Source organism: Cuculus canorus, chromosome 1 (genome assembly GCF_017976375.1).
Source record: "Cuculus canorus isolate bCucCan1 chromosome 1, bCucCan1.pri, whole genome shotgun sequence".
NCBI lineage: Eukaryota > Metazoa > Chordata > Aves > Cuculiformes > Cuculidae > Cuculus > Cuculus canorus.
The window spans coordinates 99,588,077-99,605,090 of NC_071401.1; the positions used below are offsets into that span (position 1 = coordinate 99,588,077).

The window sequence follows — 17,014 nt, forward strand, 5'->3', positions numbered from 1 at the left end:
GCTGCAGGAAAGCTGGGGAGGGTCTTTTTACAAGGGCGTGGAGTGATAGGACGAGAGGGATTGGCTTTAAATTGGAAGGGGGAAGATTTAGAGTAGACATTAGGAAGAATTTCTTCATGATGAGGGCGGTGAGGCACTGGCACAGGTTGCCCAGGGAAGCTGTGGCTGCCCCATCCCTCGAGGTGTTCAAGGCCAGGTTGGATGAGGCTTTGAACAACTTGATCCAGTGGGAGGTGTTCCTGCCCATGGCAGGAGGCTCGGAACTGGATGATCTTTAACCTCCCTTCCCACCCAACCCACTCTGTGACTCTATGACCGCTCCAGTCCCGGCACGGAGCCCCGGGGGTTGCGGGCGAGGGCGTGGCGGGCAGCGAGGAGCGCGGCTGCCCCGCCCCGCGCCGCCCGGGGGCGCTGCAGCGCCGGCCGCGGCCGCTAGGGGTGCCGGCGGGGCGGGGCGGGGCTGTCAGCTGACCGGCCCCGCGCGGAGCTGCGCTGGAGCTGCAGTTCAGTCCCCGGCAGCGCCGCCGAGCTGCACCCGGACCCCGCCGCGGCTCGCCGGCGTCCCTCCTTCCTCCCCTTCTCCCTCCCCCCCCGCCCTATCCGCGATGCTGCCCCACTTAGCCCTCCTGCTGCTCGCCTCCGCCCGGGCTCTCGAGGTAAGCGGGGCAGGGCTTGCCAGCCGCTTCCCCGGGGCTTTGTCCGCCCCTGCGGCGGGCGGGGGTCGCTCCTTCCCCGGCTGCCGGCGCCTCCCCCCCTCCCGAACAATAGGGGCTGCTCCCTCCCAGCGGGGATGGAGAGGTGGGAGGCGCCGCCGCGGGCGCTCCCCGAGCCCGGGCGATGCCTTCGCCGCTCTGCCAGGCGCTTCCCTCGTTAACTTCCCCCGGAGCCGCCGGCAGAGCCGGGGTGGGGAGGGATGTGCGCCGCCCGACGGGGATTCTCCGCCCGGGGCGGGGCTGGAGAGAAGGGAAACTTTAACGCGGGGTCGCGATGCGGGGGAGCTCGGCAGCATCGCCCCACGAGACTCGGGGACACGTGCAGAGATGCGGGGGGGCTGAGGCTGGGAGATGCGTGCAGGGATGCGGGGCGGGGGGGGGGGGGTGGGAAGCGATGTTGGAGTATGCGTGTGGGGATGCACGCGGGGGGCTCGGCAGCATCGCCCCGCGAGGCTGGGGAATGCGGGGGGGTCGAGGCTGGGGGATGCGTGAAGTGATGCGGGGGGTCGAGGCTGGGGGACGTGTGCAGGGATGTGGGGGGCTTAGCAGCATCGCCCCGTGGGGCTGGGAGATGCGCGTAGGGATGGGGGGGTGTTGAGGCTGGGGGATGTGCAGGGATGCAGGGCGTCGAGGCTGGGGGATCCGTGCAGGGATGCGGGGAGGGTCGGCTGCGGGGTGCGTGCAGGGACGCTGGGGGACGAGGCTGGGAGATGCGTGTAGGGATGCGGGGAGTCGAGGCTGGAGAATGCGTGCGGGGGGGGGGGGGGGCGCTCGGCAGCATCGCCCCGCGATGCTGGGGAATGCTTTCAGGGATGAGGGGGGTCGAGGCTGGGGGATGTGCAGGGATGCTTGCAGGATGCGGGGGGACATCGCCCCACGGGACTGGGAGATGCGTGCAGGGATACGGGGCGGTAGAGGCTGGGGGATGGGCGCAGGGATGAGTGCAGGGATGGGGGTTCGAGGCTGGGGGATGCGCGCAGAGCTGCGTGCAGGGATGCTGGGGGCATCGCCCCACGGGGCTGAGGGGTGCAGGGGGTCGGGGGATGTGCAGGGCTGCGTGCGGGGCTGCGGAGGTCTCGGCGGCGCCGGACGCGGGGCTGTGCGGCCGCAGGTGCGCGGGGCGGTGCGGTCGCAGCGGGGGCGGTGCCCGTGGGGCGGGGGCGGCGGCGGGGACCGAGCCCTTTTCCCTCCCCGCGAGCGGGACCGGCGAGAAGATGGCGCCTCTGCAGTGCAGCAGCAAAGGCGCCGCCGTGCTGGCTGCGGCCGGCCCTGCCCGCCGGGCCCCTGCGGGTGGGGCTGGGGCAGGATGGGGCCCCCGAGCCCCCGCTCCCTCTTCGGCCGGGGACGCCGGCGGGGATGCCGAGCGCACCGCAAAGGAGGGGCTGGCCGGGAGGGGGTTGGTCCTCCCACCGAAAAATAAAGGCGTGGGAAGAGTGATCTCCTGGTCGCCTTCAGTCTCTGGTTGCTAGACTTCGGCCCTGAGACCTCGGCTTCTGTTCTCTTCTGGTGTGAGCTCGCCCTCCTGCCCGGGGAGGGTCGGGTGAATGCCAGTGTTTAGCCTAAAAGCAGAGGCGCTTGGCGCTCCCCCTCGGGCGTTGGGATGCAGGCTTTGGCGCGGGTGCCCTTCCCAGGAGGCACCCAGGTACCCAGGAGGAAACAGCCCCCCATCCCCAGCACCGAGGCTGCCGTCTACAAGCTGTCACTCCCAGAGGCGATCTTGCCAATATTCGAGCAAGGCTTGTTAAGCAGTCATAAGGATGCTTGGGGCTTCAAAGCTTCCAGTTACAAAACTAATTTGTGTTTTATCAGCTGGATGCGACTGTTTATTGTCTAAATGCAACAGAAGGAAGTTCCTGCCTTGGGTGCATAACTGAAGTAAAAAAAAAATGAGGTTTTATGATTGAGATCGTGCTTGAGGGATGGGCATTGCTGCTGGGTCCCCACAGCCCTGGTCTCATGGATTAGGTATGTAGGTATTGCCCCTATAAAGGTGATGGCAAGAGGCTTGGATTTTGCACCCAAACGGTTTGGGGGAGAGTCTATTCAGAGACCTCTGCAATGGTGTCTGCCTTGGTGATATCCAGAATTTTCAGCGACATCCTTTGCCTCGAAACATTTGCTGAAATGGGCGTAGTTTCTGCAGAAGCTTTCAGTCTTGTTCTGTCATTCCATATGAACATTTGAAGCTTCACATTTATCTTTTTTTCCTAATGTTTGACAGCAGGGTAGGTTTTAATATCTGGTCTTCTTGTGACCAAGTATCTGTAAGCCTTGATACTCTTAAGGTTGATATTTTGAACGAGTGACTGCTTTTATAATTCTGAAATATTTCTTAATTGGAATCGCGTGTGTGCATTTACTGCACTTGAATTGTCTTCATATGCCAAAGTGGGAAATGTAGGTGTTTGAATTAGATTGTCTTTAGATCTCTTTTCTGAAACAAAACACGTTTCCTGCCATTTTAACAAATTCTTTCTGGAAAGCAGCATAGAACCTGTACTTCGCTTTCACATGGAATGATATAAGGAAGGGGGAAAGCAGGAACAAAACAAATTCTTTCTGTATTACACATGAAGAATTCCTTTCTGAAATTGCAGCTAGGTGAATATTTATTTGTGCAGCTTTAAAGGAAATGCTCCTTAGTGATGCTCTGGTGATCTGGTTATTTAGCATGTTGCTTCTGCCACTCCTGTGAATCATTCTTATCGGGGTTAAGAAATCCATCAGCCAAGAGCTCTCATAATTTGCTAAACTGCCATATTCTTCTCTAGCTGTTTTTTCATTTAATCTTTTGCTATTAATTTTCTGATTTCACCAGATAAATACAACAGACAGAAACTATCCTTGTGAATTTGTGTGAATGATCCTGGTTTATAAATCAAAATATCTTCTAATTAGCACATTGAGCTTATTGGGATTTCTTTTCTGCCTGTTTTTCTCACTGCTCTAAGACATTGATATCATACAAGCTGGCCCTCAGATGGCTAGCTGACAAAAAGTATGTTGCCTGACAGTTTTGGGGTTTGGTTTTTTTTTTATACTGGGTAAGGTAGTGCTTTATAGCTTCTTGGTTTTGTTCATTTATCCTTATTTTAGTGGAAGACACTGAATATTTATTTCTTCATTGTTTAGTTTTCAAGCAGACCTTTAAAAATGACTTTGCATTGTGGGGAGGGGAAGGAAGCCTTTGCTACACTTAATTACAGACTTACAGTTCCTCTTCCCATGGTTCTGTTCCCAGATTGCCCTGGCAAAGGTATTGTTTGTTGTATGGTCCCTTTTGCAGTTCCTATTTAAATCCTGCTGTGTTGTGATGGGTGGCTGTGTTGGTAAGTGGGGCAGGGCAGGCGTTGAAGGTTCTGGTGCAGTCAGAATCCCTGGCAGTCAGATAAGTTAGAAGAGCAAAAAGGGAGCTTCTCCCTCACTCCTCATTTGTCTTTTGTTTGATTAATGAGCAACAGACAATTTCGAGATTCACATTCTCTTCAAATACATTTTCTGGGAAAAATGTGATCAGCTGCTATGCTTCTTCGCAAAACATGTATGAAAACATAAGGGAGCTGACAAGATTTTGGTATTTTTTTTATTTTTTTTTCCATGAGCTGTTTGTGTGACAAATGCAACTGATCTTTCCTAATCAGTTTTAATTGATCAGCGTTGAATTGTATGACAGACATACAATAAGTATAGATTGTCTTTGATGACTTTCTCTTTGCACTTGTTTAGTAAACTAAAGGATAATAAACCGTTTGGTTTGTAAGTTGTATGAAGAAAAGGTAAGACAATTTCTTTTAATTGGTAGTCCTTTTCCAATGCAAAGGCTTGCTAAGTAGCTTCTGAGCGCAGTAACTTCATGTAACTGCTTAATGACTTGGCAGCTTTTTTTTCTGTACAGAATCATTTTTTGGTGGCTCAATGAAACAATAAACACAAGCTGCTGGATGTGGAGATTTGGTCAAAAATTTAGTAGGTAGGATCACAGGATCCCAAAGGTCGGTCCACCCTCTTGCCCAAAGAAGGGCCAGCTCTGGAATCAGACCAGGCTGTTCAGGGCTTTCTGCATTTCGATCTTGAAAATGCAGCTCAAGCACAGAGGATGCACAGCCTCGATGAGCAACCTGCTCTATCTGCAGTTTGGTTCACTTCTGAAACACATCTCCAAGATGTTGTTTGTTTATTTTTAAGGCAGTGTCTAGTCTTAATTTACATCCCTAATCCTGAATACTCTGAGTTAGTGTCATTTTGACACCTGTCACATGTTCCATGTGTAATAACATGTGTAATAACAAATAGTTGAAAAGATTGATTTGGGTTTAATAAAATAATATTAACACCTATCAAAATATCCATGTACACATGTATGCACATATATAATGCATTAAAATAACCTAATATGTCACAGAATCATTTAGGTAACCGTCCACCACTAAACTGTGTCTCTTAAGAAGTATAATATATGCAAGAATGTATTGAAATCCTCAATATATTTGCATATTTAATGTATGACATTAAAATTGCCATATGTATATGTTTGTATATATACATTATATTAGCGTATAGGCTGTAATTAACCCTGTAGTCATTTTCATATCTCCTTGTATCTAGGCAAGGAAGAGGTAGGGTTCTAGACTGCTACTGATAAAATGTAATTTGGCTTATATATGGTAATAGATTCATTGAAGTTGTTAGGTGAGCTGTCTAGTGTGGTTTTAATGTGTAAGTCTAGAGCTGTGTTTTATTGGATTTAAATTCGGGGGATTTTGAAAAAATCCTGTGGTGTAAGAAGATTAAAAGTACAGCAAATTGAAAAAATACCAAATGACTTTCTGTAAGCTTGGTTAACTGTTAGAGCATGCTCTTGTGAAGAGAGTTTACAGTGGTTGCTGCCAGAGGAGTGCCAAGAGCAACGTTGATAACGAGCTCGAGCTTGGAATAAATTGGAGACAGAGAACTTCTCTTAAGAGAAGTCAAAACTTTCCACTCTGACCTGCTTTTTTTTCAGTTTAAAACTGAATGCAGTCACTCTGATGAGCCTGTGTTCTCACAGCTTGATCTGGAATCTGTCCTTCTTCCTTGACTCTGCTTCAGAAATACGTACAGTTGAGGTATTGAAAACACATTTTCAGTCCCCTTGGTGATCTTGTGGCATGTTGAAAGAAATGAGCTGTGCTTTTTTTGGTAGGTGGAGTCTTCTGGCAGGTGCTTCAGAGACCTGAGTCAGAAAATGGCCACAAGCAGTCAAACTGGCCCAACTAAAAGAGCTGCCAACTTCTTTGGGGAAAAGAGCCCCAACCTCTGAAACCACATCCTTTGAAGGAGATGTAATAACATTTAATGAAGGTGTTAGTTCCTTTACCTCCCCCTGGTGACCTGCAGACAGGCATGAACAGGATTTTCACACCTGACCTCTCTTTGATTCTTGATTGTTAAAAGTTAGTGTTAAGTCACTGCAAAACAGAAGAATCCCCAAGGAGCCACGTTCAGGGGAGGATAACTCCATTCAGTTCCCACTGACCCATTTTGAGCTAATCCAGATAGGAATTCCCCGTTGATCCCTTTTCTAGTGTGTCTTCCCCTAGAGCAGAGCTTATCTATTCAACCACAACAGATAACGCGTGACAGGAATGGGGCAAAACTGGTTGTACCTGTTATAAAAGCATTTTAAAATTCCTCCTAGCTGGCAATCCAGTATGGCAGTTTGTATGACTTGTGTAATTTCTGTTTGGAATTGCAATTAGTAAAACAAAATGCACATCTGATAGGACTTGAGATGGGATGAGGGTGAACAAACCCCTTTATTGTTTGAAAACTATATTAATATTGTACTTTGAGATTTTTGAAACAAGAGGCTATAGACACACAGCCTAAATTTAGGTATTACAGCTATTTGATGCTAATAGAGTTGAAATATACCATTGTTTTGTTTTTTCTTATGAAGGTGAAAGTTACTTCCTCATCCGCTGCCTCAAAATTTAGAAGTAGTATTCAAACAATAGGGATGGGGCAGGATTTTTGGAGTTACTTCCAATCTCCTTGTCATGCTATCGCTTTGCCTTTGTGCCTCCAGCAAACCTTCTCTTACCTTATCGGCACATTTTTAAAGTAGGGATTGCTCATTCTGAAGCTCTGACCCTGTGAAATTGATTTTTCTCTAAGTTATGGTCTCTGCAAAGGGCCAGTTCTCCCCCTACGCACATACTTTGTTGGATGCCGTGATAAAGTTTTGAGACAAGCAGCTATCTTGTTCTTATTTCCATGCTTAGTTATGTAAATATACTTGTAGCTGGAGTTTTGGATCTGGAATATGGAATATTGCACCAATACAGTAGATATTTAAAAGGTAACTTAAAAAAACCTGCATTTGTTCCCTACATGTCACCTGAAAACATGGAGAAGATAGAAGATAGATTTTTTTTTTTTTTTTAAATGTAGTATTGTTAAAACTTTGATTCTGTTGTAGTTAATTTTTGAAACTCCTAAACTAAGTCATGGTTTCTAGGTTGGGGGTTTCTTGGGTTTTTTTTTTGCTTGAAAAAAAGCTCTTTTTAATACACATCCCATATAATACCTGTGTGTTTGTTTATGTAAACAGTGAAAAACAGTATTATATATGTGGGGTGACCACATCAGTAGACATGGGAAAAGCAATGGATGGAATCTATCTGGACTTCTGTAAAACCTTTGACACAGACCCTCACAACATCCTTCTCTCTAACTTGGAGAGATACGGATTTAATGAGTGGACTATTTGCTGGATAAGAAAGTGGTTGGATGGTTGTATTCGGAGAGTACTGGTCAATGGGTTGATGTTCAGGTGGAGACAACCACTGTGACGAGTGGTGACCCTCAGTGGTGTGTACTGAGACTGGTGCTGTATGTTTTCATCAGTCATGTAGACAGTGAGATTGAGTACACCCTCAGCATATTTGCAGATGACACCAAGCTGAGTGGTGCAGTTGTCACACCAGAGGGACAGGATGTCAACCAGAGGGACCTGGACAAGCTGAAGAATTGGGCCTCTGTGAACCTCATGACTTTCAACAAGGCCGAGTGCAAGGTCCTGCACCCAGATTGGGGCAATCTGTGGTTTCAGTACAGGATGGGGGACGACATGGTGCAGAACAGCCCTGTGGAGAAGGATTTGGGTGTGCCGATTGATGAGAAACTCGACATGAGCTGACAACATGCACCCACAGCCCAGAAGGCCAACCGTATTCTGGGCTGCATCAAAAAGTGTGGCCAGCAGGTCGAGGGAGGTGATTCTGCCCCGCTGTTCCTCTCTTGTGAGACTTCATCTGGAGTATTGTGTGCAGTTCTGGAATCCTCAACCTAAGAAGGATATGGAATTGTTGGAACGGGTCCAGAGGAGGGCTACAAAGATGATCAGAGGGCTGGAGCACCTCTGCTATCAGGAGAGGTTGAGAGACTTGGGGTTGTATAGTCTGGAGAAGAGAAGGCTCTGGGAAGACCTCATAGCAGCCTTCCAGTGCCTGAGAGGGGCAAGAAAGCCAGGGAGGGACTTTTCACAAGGGGATGTAATGACAGGATGAGAGGGATTGGCTTTAAATTGGAAAGAGGAAATATTTAGATTAGACATTAGGAAGAAATTCTTCACAATGAGGGTGGTGAGGAACTGGCACAGGTTGCCTGGAGAAGTCATGGATATCCCATCTCTGGAAGTGTTCAAGTGTTCAATCCACAAGTGGATGGGTCTTTGAGCACTCTTGTCTGGCAGGAGTGTTGGAACTGCACAATCCTAGAGGTCCTTTCCAACCCAAAGCATTCTATGATTCTGTGGTCTAGGTAAATGTAAACTGAGGAAAAGAAGAAAACTTAAAGCAACAAAAAGGCAGTGGTTTTAAAATAACCTTCATTATTTTGAGTATTTTCCTTTTTTTTTCCTTTATAGGTGTTGTGAATTTAAATGTACTGAATGTTTAGTGATTGGCGTTTAATTGTTGAGTACTTACAATATGGAAATGAAGGGTTTGTGCACGCATAGCATTAGAAAGCATCTAGACCTGTAGCATGTGTTGGGTTGTTTTGAACCTCATTTGATTTTTTTCTGCAGCTCTAGTACGCGTGCCTCATCTATTCTCTGCCCAGTTCTCTTAACTGGATAAAATTACTTTTTAATGACATATCTTTTAGCATCCTAATTTTATCACTACTTGCTTTTGCCAGTTCTGTCTTTGGTTCCATTAAGCCTAATATTGATCTGAAGTTGCTTGACAACAAACTTTTTAAACAGAGAATTCTGGAATTCTGGCTTGCCCTTCTTTCAGTGTTGTGTAGCTCCTAGAACTTCATTGCAAGCTATTTGCGGATGAGAACTTGTCTGTAAACCCAGCATCCAGAAGAATATGATTTAGGAGACTATCAGCTTTACATCATTAAAAAAAACAGAGACAGAAGTAACTCCCCACCCAAACTTAGACTTAATCGTTTAAATATTAAGCAGGAGAGTAAGAAGAGGAGTTGGAAAGCCTAAAAAGTCAAAGATCAAATAAGGAGCCAGAATACCTGTGAATGTTTGAGGATGAAGGCTTCTGAAGGTACCCATGAGGACCTGGCCACTGGGAGTCTTTCACTTTTGTTTAGCTTCATTTCTATCTTGGCATTGTCTTCTTTCCTTGAGAAGGCTGTTTCTCCTTTTCCACATACAGAGCATTCTTCATAAACTTTGTGACATTTCTGAGCTGTTGAGGTGAAGTGTGTCGTATTTCACTGTTGGGCCTGTTTGGACCCAGGCTGAGGGATCATCTCGGATAAAAAAATCAGCATTTGCCTGGTTGGGTCACAGAGCCTGTTATTTTGGTGAACGGCCAAGATGAGATAGGTGAGCAAGAGAGGGGTGAATGCCAGCGATGGGCAGTTCTGCTGTGCAGTCAGGACGGGATGGTTATGGCATCAGTTTGTGTTGGCAGCATGTGCTGAGCTCTGGTTCACCATGACTCATTGACTCCCTGCTCTGATTTTGGGAGGACCTTTCCTTTGGTCATGGGAGCTAATGCCTTTCTGAAGCCATTCGCAAGAAAATCCTGCGAACAGCTGAGCTCGGAGAGAAAACGTAATCTCTCATAAACAGCAGGGTAAAAATAAGTTGAAGCATTTTACTTCGAAATCACAGTTAAACTATTTCTGTGAACATATTTAAATGACACGATTTGTCGAACAGCTTTAAATTAACTACAGCTGTGATACAAATTCTGAAATGCTAAGTTCATGTTTAAAACTAACAAAAGTTCTGTGGGCAGTGAGCAAAAATACTGAAGGTCAAGAACCAGGCTCTGAAAATTGAGGCTGCCGTACATTCCTTGGCTCATCATGGAAAACCATCCCTTTTCATTTGAGTGGAGCTGCCCATGCTTGAATATAGATGTATACATAAATGTTATGTGTTTTAAGGAAATTGTATCTCTTCACTGGTAAGAGGAAGACAGCTTTAATTAATATGTCACTTAAAAGAAAACTTCTGAGTAACAGAAGGTTATGTACTCCTCTTATAAGCAGAAAGGCAATATGTGACTTAGTGCTGTAGACTTGCAAGACTCACAGTAGTTGGTAGTCTGTTTTCTGTTGTTGTAAAACTGATGTTTGACATTAAAACTGGTAATTTAGTGGCTTCCTGTTTTAAAGAGGGATGTGGAGTCCTGGGGCCTCTATGGAAAATGGGCTGTGGGAAGAATTAGCATTGGGCATAGCCAGGGGCACCCTCCTTGTGGTCTGTGTGGCTTCCCCCTACCCTGGGCTCCTCCTCTGCCCAGACCTTCTGCTCCCTTGCCACCCCGACTCTGAGGAGTTGGGTGAGTTCCAGTAAACTTGGCACAGATCTGAGGTTACCTTGTTGTGTGCTGGATATGGTTTTCAGGAGCTGAGCCCATCCTCTCCAAGAAGGGCTCAGGGAAGAGACGTCCAGGGTGGGAATTGATAGCCCTGATGGATAGAGGTTTTTTTGTTTGGTTGTTGTTTTGTGTTTTGTTTTTTTTTTTTAAATAGAGTGTTTTTTAATTCTAAAGCCAGATGAGAAAAACCATCTGTAATTTATCAGAAGGAAGACTGAACAGTGCCTTAGTTCCCTCCACAAAAAGGAAATACTGGGCAAGGAAAGGCATGCCAAGTACCGCTGTCTGGAAGGCATTCGAATAGGAAGCCAGAGACATGTTTTTGACAGTGCATGCTTGTGGCTAGCTAAGAAGGAAATATTTTTTGCCTCCAGATGTCAAGACTGCACAATTGATTTTCCAGAGAGGTAAGTACAAGATGTTGGGCTCCATCGTAGTAAACAGGAGAAATATAATAGCCTGTGCTTTACAGGAGGTCAGATCAGATGTTCTCGGTTCAAATTGTGGGATTTAATTTCTGTACACGTAGGGAATGTAGAGGTGTCCAGTCCTATAAGGTTTTGTAAACAATAACACTTTGCAAATACGGCATAAGTTACTTGCTGGTTGATTTTAGGATATGAGTTTTGGTGTTTATTAACCTTAATAAATATTAAACCTTAATTAATTAATAAATATTAAGCCTTAAACTTGTTTGTTTGTTGGGTTTTTTTTAAAGCCTGTTGTGAGTTAGAATTTTCTGTGACAAAATTCTTGGTATGGTTTGGGATTTCACAGATAAAAATGCGTTATTATTTGTACTATTCAAGGAAACTGTTGGAAAGTGTGTGCTCTTAGTGTTAAATTATGATAAAAAGTGAGCAGTAAGTTTTCTGAACCCTTTAAAAGGTTCAATTTTTATCAGTCCTGCTGAAACAAGAGGTGCCAGAGTTGGACACCCGCAGGCTAGGCTGGTTGGATGCTGCTAGGTGATGCTGAACAGGTTTGAATTCTGTCTGCTTTCTTGTTTCACACATTCAGCTCACTTTCATGCTTCTCTGAAACAGAAATTTTAAAGAAAGAAAATTTTTAAGGAGTTGGTTGGAGTAATAAATGGCCTTAGCAGCTAAGGAGCATTATGCATTTTCAATTCTTCTCGTTTTTCAAATCGCTGAGCTTGGAAAAGAAGAAAACCTTGGGAGGATGATCACTAAATATTGTTATCTTGGGAGCCATAGCTCCCCAGTGTTTATGGAACAGCTGAGGCTGGTGTAAGAGGCCACGTGAGCCTTTTGGGAATGCTGTGTTTAAACTTTAATGCAGACTTTATGTATGTCCGTTCCTTAGTGGTTTGGTTTTTTTGGTTGTTTTTTTTTAATTACAGGGAATATTTGGGGTAAGGAAATACTTAAAATGCATAGAAAGTAGTGCATTGGAAATCTCCAAGTGAAATTTCATTATGGTACGCTTGCCTCTGCTGCCAGCAGCTCCCCTTGGAATTGATCTTCTGACAGGATGGCAGGGAGATGAAAGAAAAGTAGACTAATAGTGGGTCTCTTTTCTCCATCACAGTATCATTTGTCTTGTTCATAATGTACTTGTCTGAAGTCTTAAGATTTGCTTTGAATTCTTGACTTTACTTTGTCCTTTACAAAAGCAAAGGGTGCATGGGGAAACCTCTTGGAGTTCTCCCTCCCCTTGCAGAGCATTACTGTTCTGCTATTCTTTGCAGCTCTGCTGCCTATCTTGCCCTGATAGGTGTTGTCAGGAGCCTTCTCTGCAGATCTTCAGGGGCTTTTGGGTGTCTTCCACACAAAAGAATATTCCTGTTCTTATTTACTGTGCAGTCAATAAACTCTTTTGTAATTCTTGTTAGGTTTGTCTGCAGGTCAGTGCTGTCTTTGTCCAGTCTTTTTTGGTATTCAGTTGCTTCTATCTTACTCAAAGAATTTCATCCTTGTTTCAGGAAAAAACAGTGCAGTATAAGGTTCACAAAAAACCCCACAAAAACCAAGAGAAAAAAACCAGCAAAACCCACCCCTTTCCCAGTTCTTACTCTAGCTTTTTTACTTTGCGATTATGGTGTTGCTGGCTTCCTAATTCAAAGACTGCTTTTATTTGTGTTGGCAGCCACATTGCTGGTCTGCCTGAAGATGATCTGCAAGGGGAGAAAACCAGGAAATCGTGCTGCTCTGTGGTGTATGTTGTTTTTTACAGACTGAATGTTTTTCCCAAGTTGATGGGAAGAGGCAATAAACGGCTTTCACTAGTTTTCCAAAAACACTCAGTATCGCCTGCAAGAATCAAGTGGAAGAAAGGGAGAAAGCCTTAAAATTGCTAATTAATTTTAAGATGGTTTAGCACTTCCTAATTAAAATCCCTGTAGATCTTGGTAACGTATACCTTGAAGACCAAAACTTCTATGGCTTTATTTGAGTTAACACTATATGGTATAGGACACTGATGCAAGTCTTGTTGCTAAACGAGGTGGTATAGAATCTGGAACTGATGGTGATTTTTTGAGCAAAAGTGTTCAGAAAAAGGAGGAGTATTTTTAGCCAACTGTTTCCATGACTTCTATTACATGTCATAAAAAAGCACGTAAAAATTCCTTTGGGAAGTCTCTCTGTGTTTTCAGTCCTCTACATTAAGATCACTTAGTGGCATCTAAATTGGTAAAATGTTGAGAACATCAAAGGGTTTGAATTGTGTTTGCCGGGATCCCTTGTCTTTCAGCTTATGCTTTGAAAGGAGAAAATGCATCTGGGGCATGAATGGCAGGTAGGCTGTGGATCCCTTGCCTGCCCTCCCGGGATGTGTTGCATTAAGTTGCTTTGCTGTGTATGATTTTTACCTTTTCCTGTAGGAAACTGGGGAGGGCACAGCTTTCTGAAGAACCTCCTTTAAAATAATGTTTTTTTGTTTCTAGAAATGTACTTTGGAGACTTTGTTTAAATCGGAGATGGGGAGTGGGTGGGTGTCACTAATTGCAAGCTTGGTATTCTGGCTACACCCTTGTGTCTTTTAGAAAGGATTTATCTCTGTGATCAGTAAAGTTGAGTATCAAGAAACGAAGACATACGGACCCTAGAAGTGGAATAGGAGTTCAGCACCTACAGAATTAAAGTGGCTGTCGTTTTCAGCTGATTTATAAATCTCTGTGCTAGTGGTTTGTTTTAGTCTACTTGGAAACTTCCCCACCTTTGTATTTTCTTCTCATACCTGAAATGATACTTTAAAAGTTTCTTAATTTAAAAAAAAGTTCAAACCATCAAACCATGGACTTTTGGTTTGGTGGGCTTCTTTCTAGGTGCATTACTTTTGTTCATTTGTTTGGTTTGGGGTTTTTTGTGGTTTTGTTTGGTTGATTGGTTTGGAGTTTTTTTTTGAGTGTGTGTTTGGGGTTTTTTTTTTTCCCCAACTCTTGATGGTTCCCTCTCTCACTTAAAAATAGTCTTCAGAATTCCCAGGCTGATCTTTGTTGGATCACGTGTATTATGTTAAAAGGTGCTTCCTGTGCCCATAATAGTAAATGTTGTTGGTCTTCTTGGCTCTGATCTAGCCAGGTTTATGTACAGTACGTGGTGTTAATTATGTCTAGATTTGGTTTAAACTTGCAAGGTAAATTCCCCTGTAAGTAGCAGTAGTGGGCAAATGGCTTGTAAACCAAGAGTTGATAAGCTAATTACATGAGTTTTGCTACATGTTTTTTAAAAAGCTCCAAGACCTGGAAAGGATGTAAAGGCTTTGTTTTCAAAAGCAGCACTCTGGTTATGAATATCTGTTTGCAGAGCAGAGTAAATAATGCAGTTCTACAGCTTGCATTGTTTTGATTAGGTGTTCAGAAATGGTTATCTTAATTGCTGGATCGTTGGCACTTGCAACAGGCAGCTGGGAGTTTTTGAGCAATTGCTCACAGCATACCACAGGAGTGTTGGAAAAATGAGATTTAGTTCAGACAGCTAAAAGTGCAATATTAATGAAGGGAGAGCTTGTCATTTGGAATAAGAATGCTTCATCTCAGTGAGGCTCTACTGTCCCCTCAGTCTTAAGTAAATTTTTGATTTTGTAATTGGTTTCCTTGCTAATGGAAGGGATATTGTGATTTGTTGGAGGAAATAGGCTGGTTTAATTTTGGAGACATGGGTATAGGTCCTGAATTTGTTATACACGGGTTTATTTCTTTTTAATAAAAATACATGATTTTATGTAATGGTGGTTGTGACTGTTTTGATTTCTTTTTTCCCAGATGGGTTGTTAGATCCATGTACAACTGCTTACTGGAGTTATCTGCAGAACTAATGCTGAGGTAGTGAATAGGTTTGGTTGCCTGAAACTGTTTGAAGTGGGTAGCCCAGTTGTATTTGAAGGTACACATAACAGATACTTTAGTAATGCTGGATTAGTTGACACACCCATGTCTCAGGGTGGATATCTCTCTTCCCAGTTCTTAATGATGGGAGGAGATGGGAAAGATGCGTTAAAATTACATTCTTGACTTGAAGTAATTATCACTAGGGAAGATGATGGTCAATATGTGCCTGCATTGGCTTTAGTGCTGCAAGGTCTGCTTAATTTGTGTTCCATCTACTTGGCACATCCTCTGCACTGTCACTGCTATGCTTGACACCTCTGCTTCCTGGTCTCTGCGTCCCTTCTTCAGCCACAGGTTTCTGCTATGTGCCACGACTGTCTTCCAGAAGCACCTTTCCTGAGCACTTCTGCAGGGACGGTCTGCTTTAGCTTTTGGTTTCTGATAGCGTGTGGGTGTACTTGACTCGGATTGTTGTTTTCCCTTCTCCACGTGTGAGCACATACAGTTCCCACACAGATAATTTTTCTGAGATGTCAGAAGGAAACAATTTTCTCTCAATGAAGCCTAGCTCTTAAGATGATGTTCTTCTGAAGTGGGGGTGAGCAAATGTCTACTGATTCCCTTCTCCTGGGAAAAGGGTAGGCTCTTCCAAGGCTCTATAGTGCCTCTGCTAGGCACATCTTTTTGTCAGCTTTGCCTATACCTTTAGGAGGCAAGGCGCTTCTGATAGTTGTGAAAAGTTCTTAAGGCTTTGAGTGAAACAATTTTTTTTCCAACAGTTCTGAATGTGTTTATACTACAATGCAGTCATTGTCCATTTTAGGTCTTTCTAAAAACTTTGCAAAAGCAAAGAGGAAAGACTAGCTTCCATGAGCCTGGCACATGCAGACTAGGATGTGCATTTCCAGCACCTATTCTTGGAGCCTCTTGAGGGGTGGAAGCAATTGTGCTGAGCCTTGTCCATGTGTCACGTACAGCTCTCAGTTGATAAACCCTTTTGAGAAGGCATGTTGAGTCTAAAAAAGGAAAATGTTATCACAGTGAGTGTAGAGGGTGGAGTAGGTCTTCGTTGTAGTATGGGGTGGGTCAGTCCAGCGCTTTGCTTTTAAAGCACTCGGACTCTCATGATGTTGGTGTTCCCTTTTGATTAAAGTTGATGGCTTTATGCTGTGCCTGTATTGGCATTTATGTTGAAATCACTAGTGTGCGTGAAGAGAAGGTGCTGATGGGCTGACCCACTGGGATGTGGGGTGGCCTCTTTCACAGTGGAACCTAACAAGAAGATTTTCTCCAGGAATGTCTGTAATGTGCTGGCCCCTCACAGAATCCCGCGTCACATAAGGGGACAAAATGTGATTGGAAGTGAAATGCACCAAGGACTAGTGGAAACGCAGCTCTGCAGGTGACCTCTGCATGTGCTGTAGTTAGAGCTGCAGAAGTAGTGAGAAGGACAATGTCTTCCAGCCGTGACAGACGTGGAGACACTCGGTTTGTCTGAGGTAATGTAGTCACTGAAGTGTAGACAGAAATGTAAGAGAATACGCTAAAAAGGAAAATGTGAGTATTGTACTACATTGGAAATGCCCATGTGACTGGTTGGTGTAATCCAGATAGTTGCTGCCTCTTCTGTCTCCCAGTGTTACCTGTCGAATAAAGGCATTGGGGCCATTATGTCCATGGCCAGAAGCTGTGTTTATACACCACTGTCCTTCTGTTAAGCTCCACATGAAGAAGATGGAGGGTACGGTCTTAAATAGAGTTGGCAAAGAGAAAAGTTCAGCTTGAAGATTGTGGTTTTTTTACACCCCTGGAATGTGACCATGTGGGAAGAATCGATTAAAGCAATCCATATCTCTTAAAAGCACTTAGTGACGCCTTCTTGTAATCTACAAGCGCGTTCCTTTGAGAGCACAGTCACATCCGCTGTTGTGAATGGACCAGCACCGAGGAAATGTGCTGAGTGAGGACGTGGCTGGAACCCAGGCTCCCCAAGCACCTCTTCCTAACCTCAAGGGGTTTATTGTTGTGTTCATCTTCTTAAAGAACAGTGCAAGACCAAGAAAGTTTCCTTTGTCTTTTGGGGTAGCTGCTTCCTTATGATTTGTCTGCAAAATGGATCTTCTAGGAATATTTATATGTGGTTTCTGTGTTGTTTTTGAATG

General features: G+C 44.7%; 1 protein-coding gene across 3 annotated transcripts in view; it reads left to right on the top strand.

The window, feature by feature from the left end:
* The first annotated feature begins 499 nt into the window (after positions 1-499).
* APP (amyloid beta precursor protein) overlaps positions 500-17,014 on the top strand; it is a 216,670-nt gene continuing 200,155 nt past the window's right edge. For all 3 annotated transcript variants that reach the window (XM_054056832.1, XM_054056833.1, XM_054056835.1), the window contains exon 1: positions 500-656. In XM_054056832.1, coding sequence (XP_053912807.1) covers positions 606-656 — 51 coding nt within the window. In that variant the 5' untranslated portion in view covers positions 500-605. The remainder of the gene's footprint in view (positions 657-17,014) is intronic.